The following is a 17,156-nucleotide window of genomic DNA, read 5'->3' as shown; positions in this document are numbered from 1 at the left end:
GAGTGTCAAAGAAAAAACTCAAAATGAGTAACATTGGTTCAGGGGTCCTAAAATGGACTCTGGAAGCCATTGTTAATCAGGTCTCAGACACACATTAAACTGCAAAAGACACACCTCACCCTACCACCACCATTCCACCCATTACCACTCCAGTGTGAACTGACCTTTGAAGCACTGTTAACTCCTGATGGCCTTCTGTACAGTGGACCCTTTTCTCCAAACTACCCAGAGATATCACATCCAATCTCTTTCTTACAAGATAGCTTAACTTTTACCATCATAATTCCTGACTAGCAAGTGATATAATTTCTACTATAAAATTTATTTCTATATAGTTTATACTATAAAGCTATAAATACAGTCATTATTTTGTAAGACCTTGGAGCAAATTTTCACATTTTTTAAAATCGAAGTTCTACCTATGCTTCAGAAGTTCTACAAGGTTAATTATGAAAAGATAAATTATATATCATATTGAAACCAGAGCTCTGAGATGAAACTAGATTCCGGGCTTTGCCAATATTCTTCCAGGTTCTTGTCTTGCAAGTTTCAAGAATAAAATCTACAAACAATATCAGAAGGGAAGAGTAAATGGATTTATTAAATTGAGAAGAGAGAGAACACTGAGATGTGGGAGGAGACCAGACAACAGAAAAACCCATTTTGGTGTGCTAGCTTAGGGGCTTATGTGGTGTTGGGTAGAGCATGGTACAAAATCTATGTTAAATAGGTATTGAAAAGGTTTTGGCTGTGTTCTTTAGGCTGAGTTTTAATCCTTCCTGTAACTCCCATCTGGGTTGACTCCCACCTTCCATTTTCCCACCTCTCTGGGACAAACAAGTTGGTTAGAGTGTTCCCACGGGAGAGCCTCAAGGTCTTTTACATTTGAACTAGGCCTTGATGGTGTGTGTAAGCAAAAATAACCAAAACAGTTTCAGCACAGTTTTGGATGTGAAAAAGAGATTGGATATAATGAAAGCACAAATAACTGGGACGTGAGCAGACTTCATGGATCAGTTATGTCTTTCATTCTGCAGCAGAGTCAGGCAGCGGAGGTTCTCACCTTCTGGGTAGAAAATGACCACCAGTTACAACTGGGGCCTGGCTTTTTATAGGTTACATTGAGAGGTGACTTAATTATTGACAGAATGTGTCAGTTTGGGCACTCAGCAAACAGGCTGTGAGAATTTGAAACTTGTTTATTGAGAAAGGATGGAGGGTCCAGGGTTCAGGCCTAGTACTTACCTTGTGGGGGGGAGGGGTCATTGTATTGTCACTAGGACAGGATTAATGTATGGTTTCATTGTCACTGGGAAAGGATCAATGTTTGTCCTCTTCCGAGGGACTGCCTTTTTAGGATTGATGTTTGCCTTCTTCCCACCAATTGTCTTGTTATTGGGAAAGGATTTATTGGGGAAGGATCAATAATTTACCTTCTTTCTCTGTCCCTCCTCCTGGGTCACATTGTCTTGGGGGGTTGTCATTTTCCATATCCTTCATTGCACATTAATATTTCTGTGTGCTAGCCTCCTGGTGTGGTCTCTGCATTTGAACCAGACCTTGATTAGGGCCCATCACTTCTGAATGCTGACCATTGACTATTCTTATTCAATATTATATATCATTATATATCATATTCATGAGCAACACAGTGGAACATCATCCCATGAACTTCCCACTGCATAGCCCCTACAATATTTTTTTTAATTTTTTTTTTAATTGTAGATGGATACAATACCTTTATTTATTTATTTTTATGTGGTGCTGAGGATTAAACTCAGTGCCTCATACCCATGAAGCAAGCACTCTTGCCACCGAGCCACAATCCCAGCGCCTCCTGCAATGTTTTTTATCAATATTGCCACTCTGAAGCTTTTACTGATTCATTATTTACACACATTGCAGTAGTATCAAAGAGAAATTACAGTCAATCCATTTATTTGATAGCTTGACTATTCATTAAAATTTACTTGTGCTGGGATGTATATTAGTGGTAGAGCACTCACTTAGCATGTATAATGCCCTGGATTCAATTCCCAGCACTGCAAAAACATTATATATACACATATATATATGTGTGTGTGTATATATGTGTGTGTGTGTGTGTGTGTGTATATGTTAGTGTATATATGTATATATACGTGTATATATTTAAGATTTATATTGTATATTATACACATATATTTATATTTTTATATATATTTTATATATATATATATATATGTGAAAAAAAAGGCCAAGTATGGTGATGCATGCCTGTAATCCCAGCAACTCAGGAAACTACAGCAGAAAGATCACGAGTTCAAGGCCAAACTGGAAAACATAGCAAGATCCCAACTCAAAAAAAAAAAAAAAAAAAATATATATATATATATATATATATATATATATATATATATATTATTTGCAACCTCAAAATCACTACACACAATGCTTCTACAACTTCTGAACACACAGAGAATGCAGGAAAACTGAGTTACCAATACATTTATTCTCAGCTGAGAGCAAACTAGGCAACCCTCAGTCTTCTTGTTTCAATTTTCACTGTAAAGTGTCTATTAGGGGAATTTTTCATTTTTTCAAATTTTTGTGTTTGTGTTGATGTTTTAAATGGCCCACAAAAGTAATGCTGAAGTGCTATCTGGTATTACTAAGCACAGCAAAACTGAGATGTGCCTGACATAGAAAATACATGTGTTAGATACGCTTTATTCAATTTTGATTTACTGAGCTGTTGATCATGAAATCAAAGTTAATAAATAAACAATATTTTGTCTAAAAATGTCTTTAAACACAAACACACATAAAACAAGCATATATTTTAATGAGTTAATGGAAATGTGTGACCCGAGGCTTACAGAAACCTAACCCTGATTTGCTCTAGGAGCAATGGTACAGTATTCAGTATTTACTAATTCACTCTTTTGGTGGGAGGAAGAGAGGCTTACTGGGAATTGAATCCAGGGATGCTTTCCCACTGAGCTACATTCCCAGCTGTTTTTAGTTTTAAGACAGGGCCCCACTAAGTTGCTGAGGCTGGCCTTGAACTTGTGATCCTCCCGTCTTGCTGGAGTGTGCCACAGCAACTGGCACTAATTCACTCTTATTATTGATTTTATAGAACATGATTACTGTGAAATAAAAAGAACTGATCGTGTTAAAGAGGCAAGAGAAAGATAGGGCTAGCTCACCTGGAAGCCTGAGGCCAGCCATGAGAACTCTACAGACAAGACTGAATGCCATTATCATCAAAATGAAATTAGGGGAAATTAGGGGAAGCCAAGCAAGGTGGATCACCACAGCCCAGAAGTTTAGGGGCAGCCTGGGAAAAATGGCAAGACCCCATTTAAAAAAAAAAAGTAACTGGGGAAGAAGACCCTACTACTTCCCACAGGGGAAGAAGAGGGAAAGAAAACTTGAGAAAATTTATTTAAAAATTCACCTTGATGAGTACATGCTCAAGAATAGCCAACAAACTGAGAGGAAGGAGGAAGAAAAAAAGGATACTTAGCCTAAGAGATAATACAATATACAGTAATTTTAAACATAGGCTAGCCTTGAACTTGTGATTCTCCTGCCTCAACCTCAGGGATTACAAGTGTGCACCATCACAAGGAATTGTTTTGATTTTCTGCTGTATTTAAGTTTTTTTAAACAATTTTATTGAAGAATGATTTATGTATAATAAATTATACGTTACATACTTATATTATTATATATATTACATATATTCTACATAATAATATTTATATAAATATAACAAATTGTACATAACATTTGTAAAATCACCTCACTCTTTGAGCTTCCCTTTCCCCTTCTGAAGCACCCACATCATAGGATCCATAAGACTTAAGTGAAATATTGTATGTAATGTGTGTAGCACACTTCCTGGCATATAGTAAATGCTAACAGTTTGCAATTGTTATCATCATCATATATGTATTAAAGTCACACCATTTATTCAAATAACTTAAAATTCAGATTTGAAAACAAGAAAATATATTTGATTATTTTAAGGAAAAAATGATACAGTTCTCAATGCTCTATTCTTTAAAAGGATATCCAGAGACGTATTTTGCCCGTTTGTGAAAGAATTAATAAGCTGGGTAGAAGTGGAAGGTGATTATAAGGGGAAAAGCAGTGGGGAAAGGCATCAATTGTAATTTGTTGAAATACATTGAGCCAGTTTGTATATCCCTCTGTCTTATTTGGCCTTTAGTAATGGAAAGCTATTATGATGATATAGCTGGGCAACCATGTAGAGAAGTATAATTATAATGAAGCAGCCATCAATTCATCAATTCGATGCTTGCCAGAGCTGCTTGCTATGATTTTCCTGTTACTTGGACCCAGGATTTCTACAACACAAATAAACTTGAGCAGCACCAGAGTGGGGATAAATGACAGATGACAACACTAGTGGTTCATCTGTGTGACAGTAATCATGGTATTCCTCTCCACTTGAACTATCCAACTACTGAGACACAAAAAAGGCCAAGTCATAAAACAAACTTATGAAATATCAATGTCAAATATAACATGTGATATACACCAAAAAGATTATTTGATATTTTACAAAAGAACTTAACTACCTGAATTTATGAATGAGAAAGCAAAAGATGGACATCTCTTCAAGGCATGCTCTTTTAATCTTCTGAAGCTTTATAATAGCTAGCATGATGTTCTTTTTCTAGAATGCCTTAGAAGTCATGAAAGAAGCTTTGTTTCTAATAGCATGGCAGGTTATTCTGGAGGGTAGTGTCCCAGGGAAATCAGAATCAACTGGAAGACATTACAGGGAAACTATAATTTGTGGACTGCTAGAAAGTAATTGTTTTCAACATCTAGGTTTTTGGGAAATAAGCAGGTTTGTGAAAAAGGAAACTAAGAAACCTCCCTGGACTCAAGGACATTTCTATTCTATTCTTCACTAAAACCCAAACAAACAAACTCGTGTTTATATTGAGAGTAATTACAGATTAATTATTCTCTTATCCATGAATCCACACTATTTCTATCTAATATAAACTTCATGAAACAATCCTGAAAGATAATAATTTTTAACTAGTGTTCTTTTTCTGAAATCCCAGGGGGAAGAGGGTATGAATCTTCAGCTTCAAATGTTTAAAAATCAAATGTTTATAAATAATAAATAATAAAATACAAAGCAGACACAGCACCATATGCATGTAGCCTGTAGTCCCAGTTACACAAGAGGCTGAGGTAGAAGGATCACTTGAGCCCACAAGTTTGAGACCAATATAGGCAATATAGTGTCATCCATCTCAAAGCAAAATAATAATAAAATAGAAACTAACCTAATTCAATTAATTAATATTAATTTCTGAAGTCCCTGTTATAGTAAGAAAGAATGTAAAAAAACAAATATCCTCAACTTTTGCAATTAATTTCTAAGGTTTCTCTTTAAATAAACAATTCAGCACCAAAAAAATTTTAAGAAAATATAGATAAATAAAATTAACAAAACAAAAATCACTCATTTTTTGTCAAAGCTCATAATTGCTAGTGTTTTGGGTGCAAATGCCTTTGGAGATTAAAAAAAAAACAACAGGTGGATGGATGAATGGATATACAGTCATACCATTTTTGTTCAAAAAACCTAATTGTGCTATATATGATATCATAAACTACTTTTATCCTGTAATAAGGAGATGCCATTCATAATTGTAGATGTAAGATGCAATTCTTAGCTAAACTTCAGGGTAATTTGGCATTACAGAACAAAGCTAAAGGCATTCCACCAAGAACACCAGCTTACTGATTCTCATTGAAGTTCAAAAAGTACAAGTCAATTAGACTCCAGCTATTATGGTACTTCAGATCCTACTATAAACCCCAAAAGGTACTTAGTGCAGAAGTAACGCTAAAGGTATGAAGCAATTACACTGCTTAGGGACATTTGGAGGATAATAGTTTAGATGAATAATGTATGATTCAACAAGTATTGACACCTTATTTCCTAGAACTTCCCTTCCCTTCAAAACATTGCTATTATTGTAAAATTTACAACTAAGCAGATTTTGGAACTGTTGGACAATACTGTTTTAATGAAAACTTATTTATAGAAAGGATGGTATAAAAAGTGTCAGAAAGGGGGCTTTTGAATCAATGTTAAATCAGGCCACAATCAAAGTATAAATCAATGCTAATCCCAATCTTTCTGCTCTTCTATGTTTTCCAGGTTCTCTTGCAGTTACGTTGGGGTCAAACAATGGGTATAGAAAATAAGGCAGGCAGCACTCATAAAAGCCAATTCCTGGCCTGACCCTTAAAAGCATCCCATGAAATCCTCCAATCCTCTATTACCCTTGGGGGCTACACATTTCAAATAGTATAGCAAGATATGCAGGAAACATGTTAGTGTTGTATTGAGTCACTGAGATTGTGGGCTAATTTATAGTGCAGCAAGACCTAGCCTATCCTGACTAATAAGGATGCCAGGCATTGGAGGCACAGTGAGTTCTAAGTTCACAGCATCAAAACCAACAACTAGAAAGTCCTTTCAAATTAGACTGATTCACTGTCCCTTTAGAAGCAGTCTTTTCAAACTAGAGTATGTACAGACTTTATTAAAGGATGAATAAATCATTTTGAAGAAATAAATTTCTAGATCAACCTCCATATGTATTCTTCTCTACAACCAATCTACAACCAATTAACCTGATTTCTTCTGTTCTACAGAGATGTATATTCCTCACACATCCCAGGTCTTACCCTCATTTGAGTTATCGTAAACTTCACATAAATGATGAAAACTTTAAAATATCAACTTAAAAACAGGCAAAGAATTGTTCTTCAAAAATCTTTTAGAAGCTAGACTACAATAGATTGGTATGTAGATATCTAGGAAACAGTACCAATGTATAGATTTCATAATTCAATGTTCATAGGTACAAAATTTATAATCCAGAATCAACAAGCTGAAGAAAAAATTTCTTAGATGCTCAGCCTTCTTCGATGGTCCACCCTGAAGCTAGGTAGTTGTCAAGAGGATCAGAAGTGGTTGAATAAGAAACTAGTGGAGAAAATGATAGTCACAAATTGTTGAATGTGCAGGGCATGGTGGCACATGTCTGTTATCCCAGTGACTCAAGAGGCTGAGGAAAGAGGATCCCAAATTCAGAGCCTTAGCAACTTAGCAAGGCCCAACTTAGCAGAGATCCTGTCTCTAAATAAAATATAAAAAGGGCTGGGGATGTCACTCAGTGCTTAAGTGCCCCTGGGTTCAATCACTGGTACTTCCCCCTAAATAACTGTTGAATGTAAGAGTACCACAAACTCAAGAGATCCTTTGAATTCCTCAATATTGGTTAAGTGGTTCTTCTCTAGGAGAATGGTCAAAGCCAAGACCCATATGCAAATTAGAAAAAGGCATCCCCTGCAGAGGACAACTGACAAAACAGAGCCCACTCTAGGTACTCTAGGTTGATGAAACATCTTTCTAGGAACTTGAGAAGTTATAATTATCACAGCATAGAAGAAAATGTACATGAGGATTGGAGTGCCAGAAGGAGGACAGTGGGGTATTCCAATATTAGACTGTGAATACAAGGAGCTCCTTCTAATGTAAAAAATATATTGAGTCCTATTTTACAGAATATTGCAATAACTAGGGGGAAAGGGAAAGGAAGGGACAGCATGGAAGAAATGTGGTAGTGAATATGTTTGTGGGACAAAATATGTTTTATGGTTTGCTTTTTTGTTAATAGCTTCCAGTGGGTATCTGGAGGAGATGTCTAGAGAAAACTTTTGGATTCATTTTGGGTGAAGAGCCATTGAATCCTCCAAGAGACTTCTCTTCAAGTAACCATTTCGGTGTTGAGAATTTGAGAGAATGAGAAGAGGAATCCTTGTTTCTACAGACACTGGGAGGCCTTGGGGTGGCCTAGCCATGTTAATGTTGCAAATGCTTTAAAATTTGTGTGTGTGTGTATGTGTGTGTGTGTGTGTGTGTGTGTGTGTTTTACTGGCAATTTAATCCAGAGGTGCTCTACCACTGAGCCAATCGCCAGTCCTTTTTATTTTTATTTTGAGACAGGGTCTCACTAAGTTGCACAGGCAGGCCTCAAACTTGCAATCCTATTGCCTCAACCCCTCAAGTCACTGGGATTACACATTGCACCATCATGCCCAGCTAAAATTTTTAACATATATTATCAAATAGCCTACCAGAAAGATTATATATAATATGTACCATCAATGTATGAAAACAGTGTTCTCTATCATCTTCCATAACCCTGTATATAATCTTGATTTGGGGTTTTTTTTGTTTACTTATCACAAATTTGACAAGTAAAAATTTGCATGCCACTGTCATTAATTTGTATATCAAAGATTTTCATACCTTTTCTTTTAAATTATTCTTGTTATTGGCCCATATTTTTACAGGTACATTTATCTTTCTCTTTATTGATTTGTATAGTTTATTTAGGTAGTAGAAATATTAACCTTTTTATCAGTCATTATTTATTAAAAGTAATTTTTCCCTGTCTATTCTTTGCTTTCAATTTTCCATTTTTTAAATAAAAAATAATTTCTTTTATGGCATTTGGTATTATCTCAAGATTTCCCAAGACTACCCATAATTTCAGTGATTTGCTAGGAGTCACAGGATTCAGTATATGGTTTTATTCACAGATAAGGTTTATTACAGCAAAATTACATATAAGAGGACCAAAAAGAAAAAGACACAGTCATATACTGGAAAAAATTCATGCACAGGTTTCTTAGAGAACCTAAAAGGCGATAGACAGACACGTAATTTATTTTTAAAAGTGTGTGTGTATAAATGTACATGCACACATACATATTGCATGTTTTGGGGAAAACCTGAGACTCAGAACCCAAGATTTTTATTGAGGACATTCACATATGTACTCTACTTACCATGTACTAAAATTTCAGACTCCCAGAAGAAAAGCAGATGCTTACCATAAATCACATTGTTTGTCAAACCATCTACACATCATGAACTGCCTTCATTAATTATGAAGCAATACAAGTGCTAAATTCCCAGATACCATATTTATAAGATGGTCTTTCAGAAACAGCAGCCCCGAGGCCTGCTATATTAACTCTTTTCTACATAGGTGTTATGTTTTTCCAACCTCAGATTATACAGTTATTCATTCATAATTATCTTCTCCATTTAAAAAGCTTTTCATCTCCTATTAAATAGTCAAACTATCTAAGATTTATTTTTTCCTATTTAAGTGTTAAGTGGTTGCTTCTTAGATAAAATATCAATTTTTTAAAAATTTCTATTTTCTTAAAAAATTTTACATTTTTCACACAAAAAAGTGTTATCTTTATTCATTTGCTGCTGCTGTAAGAGACTACTACAGCCTGAATAATTTATTTATAAAAGAGATTTATTTCTCAGTTCCATAGGCTTGAAAGTCCAAGAGAGCATGATGCCTGCATGTGACCTTTGTGCTGTATCATGGCAGAAAACAAGAGGACAAGAGGGCAAACAAGAGAAAGCAAAGGAAGCTGAGTTCACTTTTCTAATAACCCACTCCTGTAATAACTAACCTACTCCCTAATGCATCATGAGAGCTGAGCCCTCATGAACTAAAGGTCCCTTAAAGGGCCCCACCTTCCAATACTGTTACAGTGGCAATTAAATTTCCACATGAGTTTTGGAAAGGACACTCAAATCATGGCAACTGTGCATTTTTTTTTAACTGGAAAAATACAAAAAACGAAGATTCTAATGATATTAAAATTTTATTTACTCATTTTAAAACAAACCTCTAGTGTCTGTGTCTGAAAAACAATATTCATATGCTCTTATTTTTTTTTCATGTAGGAGTATTCTGTTAGCAGTTTTATTATTTTCAATTAAAACTTTTTATAAGTATGATTTAATACACTAATATCTGTGCTATACCTGGGTGAAATATATTAGTCTACAAAGAAATAAATTGTATAAAACATTTCACCTATGCTTGGCCACTATGCATACTTAGAAATAAAAAAATTAATTTATATATATATATATATATATATATATATTAGTTGCAGTTGGACACAATACCTTTATTTTATTTGTTTTTATGTAGTGCTGAGGATTGAACCCAGGGTCTCGCCCGCGCTAGGCAAACGCTCTACCGCTGAACCACAACCCCAGCCCAAGATTAAATTTTAATGAAGCAGTGGAATTTGACTCTTAGAGACTCTTGAAAACAAGTCACTTTTAATTTTTCTTTTTCAATAAGAATATTAAGTGAGAGTTAAGTGATCTATTATGGTCAAAGCAGCCCTAACCACATCAGTGAATGAGCTATTTACATCCTAGAGAGGCATTTACTTTTCCACTACTAGAAGACCTTAACATGACACAGCTGACAAGAGGCAGCTCTATAAGGAAAAGAGATAATCGGGAAGTTTCACGAAATATTAAAGATTATGCTCTTTAAAAAAGATTATGCTCTATCCCAGCGGCTCAGGAGGCTGAGGCAGGAGGATTGAAAGTTCAAAGCCATCCTCAACAACATGAGGCTTCTAAGCAACTCAGTGAGATCCTTTCTCTAAATAAAATACAAAAAAAAAAAAAAAAGTCTGGGGATGTGGGCTCAGTGGTTGAGTGTCCCTGAGTTTAATCCCCTAGTAGCCAAAAAAAAAAAAAAAAAATTATGCTCTAAGTGTACACATAATAATTTCTAAGAAAGTAAGTACATGCTGAGAAGTGTTCATCAAAAATACATGATAAATTTTAATCTCTGCATTTATTTACAAGATGAAAGTAAACACAAGGTTTCTGCAGCACAGATGAGAATTATTATGCCTTACATCAAGAAATGCACCATTTCCCCACACCTAATACCTCATGATGATGGAATGAGAACACCTTGGTTAGGCCTGCACATTGGAAGGACAGAACCACAGGAAAGGAATGCCAAAATTGTGAATCTGGGAGTTTGTACAGGATAATTATCTAACTGCCACTGTTACCTTACAAAGGAGAGGGCTAAATCTACCTAAGGTAAACAAATTCTGCTCAGGAAGAAAAGAAAGCCCTTGGGTTCTTAACCCTTTGAATATAAATAAATGTCTCCAGGGGGAATATAAAACAAGCATACTGGATTTACAGTCTTGGCATTGTCTCCAAGGCTCTGGATTTCATATCTTTTAAAATATAAACATATACCTCCTAGAATTTCTTCAACTAGCTATTCAGTCATCTTTTAACTTCCACAGCTTATCCTTTAACCCAGGTTCCAGTTTTCTTAATTTAGAAAGCCCTGACAATGAAGAAATACGGAAATATTTATTTCTCCATATTACTTAGTAAAAACTAATCAAAGTATAGGTATTTGAGGCACTGGTTAATACCTGACACCTACTTAAGATTGTGGTGTTCAAACCCTTTCTGCAGAGCTCTAGGAATTCTTCAGAGGGGCCCCAGAGCCTCTTTGGTAATAGTGGAAGGCAGAGGATAGTAAATGTAGGGGTATAGAGTAAGCAGGGCTCTGGGACCCTAATTCCTGCTTTACAAATAGCTCTTTTGCTTCCAAGTTTTTTTGTTTGTTTGTTTGTTTTTTGTTTTTTGTTCAAGATAAAGTTCTATGGGCTGGTGTTATAACTCAGTGGTAGAGCACTTGACTAGCATGTGTGAGGCACGGGTTTGATTCTCAGCACTGCATTTAAACAAATAAAATAAAGGCCCATCAACAACTAAAACTATATATTTTTAAAAAAGATAAAGCTCTATGAAGAAAAAAAACAAATTTTGAAACCCACTGAAAAATGAACACACAAAAAAACAGATATAAAGATCCACAGCTTTATAAAAACAGACAAGAGCCCATTTATATTTATACTTAAATTCCCTTGTCTTGGTATTCATATTTTAATGAAGTACTTCTAAAACACATCACCACCACTAAGTTAACCAATTATTTCTGGGGGTTCTTCAGGCAGAAGTTCAGAAAGTTCTTGAGGTTCTTCTACCTACTGATCCCTCTGTACACAATGCCATTTGAAGACAGCACCTAGTCACTGATCCTTCCTCCCTTCCCTTTCATCTCTCTTCCCCTAAGCTCACCTCCACACAAAGAAATTCAATACAAATAAATGCTGGGGGAACTGACGCCCACCAGCTCAGACATGTAGACTTTAACTCCTTGGTAAAAACATGACAACACCCTGGCTATACTTATAAAGATTCAATAGTTAAGGTTACATCTACTAATCTCTAAATCTAAAGCCGCACAGTAGTTCCACTTTCAAAATTCTACATGCTTCTTTATCTACTGCATTTTTCAAAGGATGCAATGTTTATCAATTTATATTTCTTAGGAGGCAAATTTGCCTGAAATTCTCGGAACTTCAGTTCTAGTGCTACTTCTGCTTGCTTTGTGAACTTAGGCAAGTCATTTTAACTTCTCTTGGACAATTTCTTATCTGTAAAGAAGAAAGTAGCCTAGTCTCAGAAGAGTACCAACTGGATCTGGAGTTTCATATAATTACTAAGGATTCATTCTCCCTCAATCCTCATATATACTTGTAAATGTGCTGAGAGGCAAACAGTCATGCATAACCTACCTGTCAAAATTTTCCACTATATTTCTTCCCCACACTATCTTTTTTAAAAAATTTTTTTAGTTGTTGATGGACCTTTATTTTTATTTATTTATATGTAGTGCTGAGAATTGAACCCAATGACTCACACATGACAGGCAAGTACTCTAACACTGAACTACAACCACAACCCTCTCCCATTTCCAATGCAAGTTCATATGTGTAAAAGATAAAAACATTCTGAAGCATAAGCCAAGTTTTTAAAAAAATTACTTATATTACCTTACTAACAAAGTTGAGACCAAATTGTTTATATCACTTGACAGTTATTAAAAAAAAAAGGTAATTCTGATCTCCACTCCCTCACTACCTTCACTTCTCTGCCCACTCCATAATGTAGACTGATGACATAAAAGATGAGAATCACTGATCTACATGATGTATGTGACTTATTCATTCAGTAAATAAGTACTTTTTTTTTAAATAATGTACACTTTTTAAGTATTTAAACTTGGGGGGAAGGCAGCATTTTATTTTTCTTGCAGTACTGGGAATTGAATCCGGGGTTTTGCCCACACTAAGGAAGGCCTCTGCCATCCCCAGCTTTTATTCAATAAAGATCTGAGTGTTCAAGTACAGGACAATAAGTTAAGCACGATGGTTGGAAAAAAAAGGATTTTTAGCCAGGACAGGACTATAATATTGTGGATAAACTGGAGTCCTCAAGCCTTAATTCCATCACTAAGCCTTGATGGCATTTTCTTACCTTAAATGACTCTACAATTTATGTCTACAGGAGAAAAGAAATATGGGTGAACCATGGAATTTGCCCAGAATAAACCACCAAAAACGAAAAGTCTATGTTTAAATCTCCGTTCATCAAGGAGGATGGAAGCCTAGAAGACATCACGCTCTTCAACATGGCATGTCACAGAACATGTCAAAGAGACAGAATGAAGAGCAATGAAAAGCATGGGTCCCAGCTACTCATCAGGCTGTGATTTAATGAGTCTTAAGGTTAAGCTTTGGGCTGGGGATGTGGCTCAGGCGGTAGCGCGCTCGCCTGGCATGTGTGCGGCCCAGGTTCGATCCTCAGCACCACATATAAACAAAGATGTTGTGTTGGCCGATAACTAAAACAAAATAAATATTTAAAAAATTCCCTCTCTCTCTCTCTCTCTCTCTCTTTAAAAAAAAAAAGGTTAAGATTTCAAAATTCATAGTGGATCCCTATTACAACATTCTAAGGTAGTAAAGAAAGGTTTATAATACAGTAGTAAACCTAAATTTCATCCTCTAAATAAGATTCTGAAACAGACATCTGATACAAAGTCGTGTTTATTATACATGAAGTGTCATTCTTAAATATTACACTTTTTTTCCTAACACAACTTTATAAAACAATCAAGATTTTAAGAGCTTTGGCCACATTTTGCTCTTTTTGAAAATTAGTCTCTCTACTTCCTAACCTTCTCCCTGACTATCTCCCATTTAGAGAGAACTGAAACGAAGAGGGTGAAGTCCAGCATTTGTTCATTTGTTTTACTTCACCTTCTCAAGTTATTCAAAGCAGAGAGCTGCTTTCTGAAATGCAGCTAAGCGTTAGGCGTACTTTTAAAAATAATAATAATAATGTATACTTTTTAAGTATTTAAACTTGGGGGCAAGGCAGGAGTAAAGGAAAGCATCAAGGCGAGCGCCAAGTGTGACCGAGCAGGGAACGCGCCCACAGTGGCGAGCCCTTAGGCCGGAGTCGGGGGTTGGAACGTGGCTACCAAGCAGGGCGACCCGAGGACCCGCGGAGCCCCGAGAGCTGGCGAAGACGACTGCCAAACCACCAAGCCAGGACGCCCGGAGGCGAGAAAGGCCAGAGGGCTGGACGGGGGCGCTCTCCGCAGACACCCCGCGGTAGAAACCTGGGGCTGGGTACCTTTTGCCGCCCGGTCGGAGTCTTAGAAGGTACCTGACTGCGGGCGGCCTGTCCACAGCCCCCTCCCGCCGACCCGGCCGGAGGGGAGACCGATTCTCCGCAGAGCCGCCACCCTCGCAAGCGTCGCCTGCATCGCACTCCTCTCAGATGTCTCGAGTCCGGGTGTGAGCCAGGCCCGCACCACCCGCAACCACTGGGGGCGCCCGCGGACACGCCAGGCCCCTCCCCAGTAGGGCGGGTCAGAGTGCGACCCAAGTCGCTCCCTCAGCCAAGCGGACTACTTCCCTGTAGGTCGGCCTGAAGACCGCCACCCTGGAAGAGTGCTTGCTTGGCTGGGTGTTCCGTTTTCCCTTCATCATTTTTCCTTCACTTAAATCTACTCAGTCTCCCCACTGTGCAGTAACCTATTTATGTTGCCGCTCTTTGCGGAACCTTTATGAGGTCGGAACCCAAGCGCAGTAGGGCGCGGGCGGCTGGAGGACTGCTTTGGCAAAGGACAACCAGTTATCTGTGGCGGGTTGGTCGGCACAGTTCCGGTGAGAGAACGCAGCCGTGAGGACTTCGGCTTTGGTTCCTGAAATGCATCGTCCGAATTTTCGACCCCCGACCCCTCCTTACCCAGCCCCGGGTGTAGGAGGTTGGGGTGGCGGGAGCGGCTTCCGGGGTACCCCGGGCGGGGGCGGACCACGGCCGCCCTCCCCTCGGGACGGGTACGGGAGCCCGCACAACACGCCGCCTTACGGGCACCGGTCTAGGCCCTACGGAAGCACCCACTCTCCGCGACACGGCGGCAGCTTCTCGGGGGGCCGGTTCGGGTCACCGTCTCCTGGCGGCTACCCTGGCTCCTACTCCAAGTCCCCCGCGGGGTCCCAGCAGCAATTCGGCTACTCCCCGGGGCAGCAGCAGACCCACCCCCAGGTAATAATAGCCAGCGTTTGCCGAGCTCTTACTGTATGGCACGCATGGTGCTAATATTCCCTTTGTGTGGATTATTTTGTTTAATCCTCTGTGAGGTGAGATAACTGTTGTTAGCCCTGTTTTGCAGATGAGTAAATTGAGGCTTAGAGAAGTATTTTAAGATTATTCTAAAAATGGTAGAGCTGTAGTTCTGCTCTAGAGCCTTTGTGCTTTTAACGAGTAGGCTGCCACTCATACACAGATTTCCCTAATTCTCCGTTATCTCTTATTTGCTGTGGGCCTTACCAGTTCGTTTTCAGTTAAGTATTTTGAGCAACTGGGCTCTGAGGGAGGGAAAAGTGAAAGAATCCCAGTATATAACTTTTCTAGGTTATAGGCTATTGCCATCTTCCTGCAACTGTCAACTTTTTTTTCTTTCTTTTTTCTTTAAACTCTCTTTTTGAGCTTCATTGTCTTCTGGGCCAAGTTCTCTCAAGAGAAGGTCGGTAATAGTGGAAGTTCCCTTTTCTCTCAGTGAATACAAGACGGAGTATTGTGTCTAGGATTTCTTCGGCTTGTCTCTGCTCAGTGTTTTCCAACTTTGTATATGCTAAACCAACCACACCCCTTTGAGCCTGGAGCTAATGAGTTGTAAATTTCTATGAGAAAGGTTTTAGAAGTTCTGTATAGGGTTAAAAAAAAAAAGTTTTAATTTTCCTCCAGGAAAAAAAAAGTATTTTGTCACGGCTTGTACTTGATTTCATCACCATTAGTCTTCAATAATAGCAGATTTATTACATTGGCAACTCAAAAAAGTAGTTGAGGGGACAGTGGGCATGGAATTATTATTAAATAAGTATGCTAAATTTTTTTAAATACCTTTAACACAAACTAGATTAAAGGAAACTTGGACTTAGCAATTGAACATACCTGGTTTTATATGACAGCTTTTAACCAGCAATGTGATCCCCATTAGCCTTTAAAAAAAAAAAAAAAAACTACCAGTTACCTCTACTAAATGTTTTTTTTTTTATTTTAACTGATGATTTTTTTCCTAAAGGGTTCTCCAAGGACATCCACACCATTTGGATCAGGGCGTGGTAGAGAAAAAAGAATGTCTAATGAGTTGGAAAGTTATTTCAAGCCTTCAATGCTTGAAGATCCTTGGGCTGGCCTAGAACCAGTATCTGTAGTGGACATAAGCCAACAATACAGCAATACTCAAACATTCACAGGCAAAAAAGGAAGATACTTTTGTTAACATTTCTGAAATTCAACTGGAAGCTTCATGTGTCAGGAACATCTTGGACAAAACTTTTACTTGTGAAAATAAGTTGAACCCAAAGATGTTGATTTTGAATAATTAGTAGGGTCTTGATATTTTTCATTATATCAAGTGTTGTTATTAGAGAAGAATGTAGGATAATTTTCAGTATTTAGTTCTCTGAAAGTGCCTATCACATTTAGACTTACAATTTCAATATATTTAACATTCCTGGTTATATAATGGACATTTGTCTTTTAAATGTTTTTCTAATGTTTTAAAATAAAACATTTTGTCTTTCTAGCTATATTGTGGTTTTGTGGTATGATAAAGAAGTAGAATAACTAAAATAATGCTTTGTAATCACTTAGAATTTATAGGTAAATGTTTTGCAAATTGTTTTTTAAAATGAAATAGATAAACTATTTCTATCTCATGTCTATTCTTTTAGCTATAGACAGTTCTATATTCCTAAAAAGGAAGCAAATAGCAAAGTTCTATTTCTACATGCATATTTTA

The 17,156-nt window shown here is 37.3% G+C and overlaps 2 protein-coding genes across 6 annotated transcripts in view; one reads left to right on the top strand and one right to left on the bottom strand.

Moving 5' to 3' along the window:
• Sugct (succinyl-CoA:glutarate-CoA transferase) overlaps nt 1-14,628 on the bottom strand; it is a 709,004-nt gene extending 694,376 nt beyond the window's left edge. For 4 of the 5 annotated variants that reach the window (XR_011707951.1, XM_071614148.1, XM_071614152.1 and 1 more), the window contains exon 1: nt 14,510-14,628. Coding sequence is in view for 3 of the 5 variants with exons in the window: in XM_071614148.1 (XP_071470249.1) it covers nt 14,510-14,609 (100 nt within the window). In the remaining 2 variants the exon portion in view is untranslated. Of the gene's footprint in view, nt 1-14,476 lie in introns of all 5 variants that reach the window. The other variant, XM_071614158.1, reaches the window with a different exon arrangement.
• Nucleotides 14,629-14,754: 126 nt separating this feature from the next.
• On the top strand, nt 14,755-16,940 carry Mplkip (M-phase specific PLK1 interacting protein). Its single transcript, XM_027938335.2, has 2 exons — nt 14,755-15,394; nt 16,434-16,940. The coding sequence occupies exons 1-2, from the start codon at nt 15,056-15,058 to the stop codon at nt 16,632-16,634; spliced, it is 540 nt and encodes a 179-aa protein (XP_027794136.1). The 5' UTR covers nt 14,755-15,055; the 3' UTR covers nt 16,635-16,940.
• Nucleotides 16,941-17,156: the final 216 nt, after the last annotated feature.

This window comes from Marmota flaviventris, chromosome 1 (genome assembly GCF_047511675.1).
Source record: "Marmota flaviventris isolate mMarFla1 chromosome 1, mMarFla1.hap1, whole genome shotgun sequence".
Lineage (NCBI taxonomy): Eukaryota > Metazoa > Chordata > Mammalia > Rodentia > Sciuridae > Marmota > Marmota flaviventris.
This window is presented reverse-complemented; position numbering and strand designations above follow the sequence as displayed.

Coding starts and splice junctions, on each gene's coding strand:
- Mplkip (XM_027938335.2), top strand. CDS start 15,056: ATGCATCGTCCGAATTTTCGACCCCCGACCCCTCCTTACCCAGCCCCG. Junction 15,395..16,433: donor AGCAGCAGACCCACCCCCAG/GTAATAATAGCC, acceptor TTTTTCCTAAAG/GGTTCTCCAAGGACATCCAC.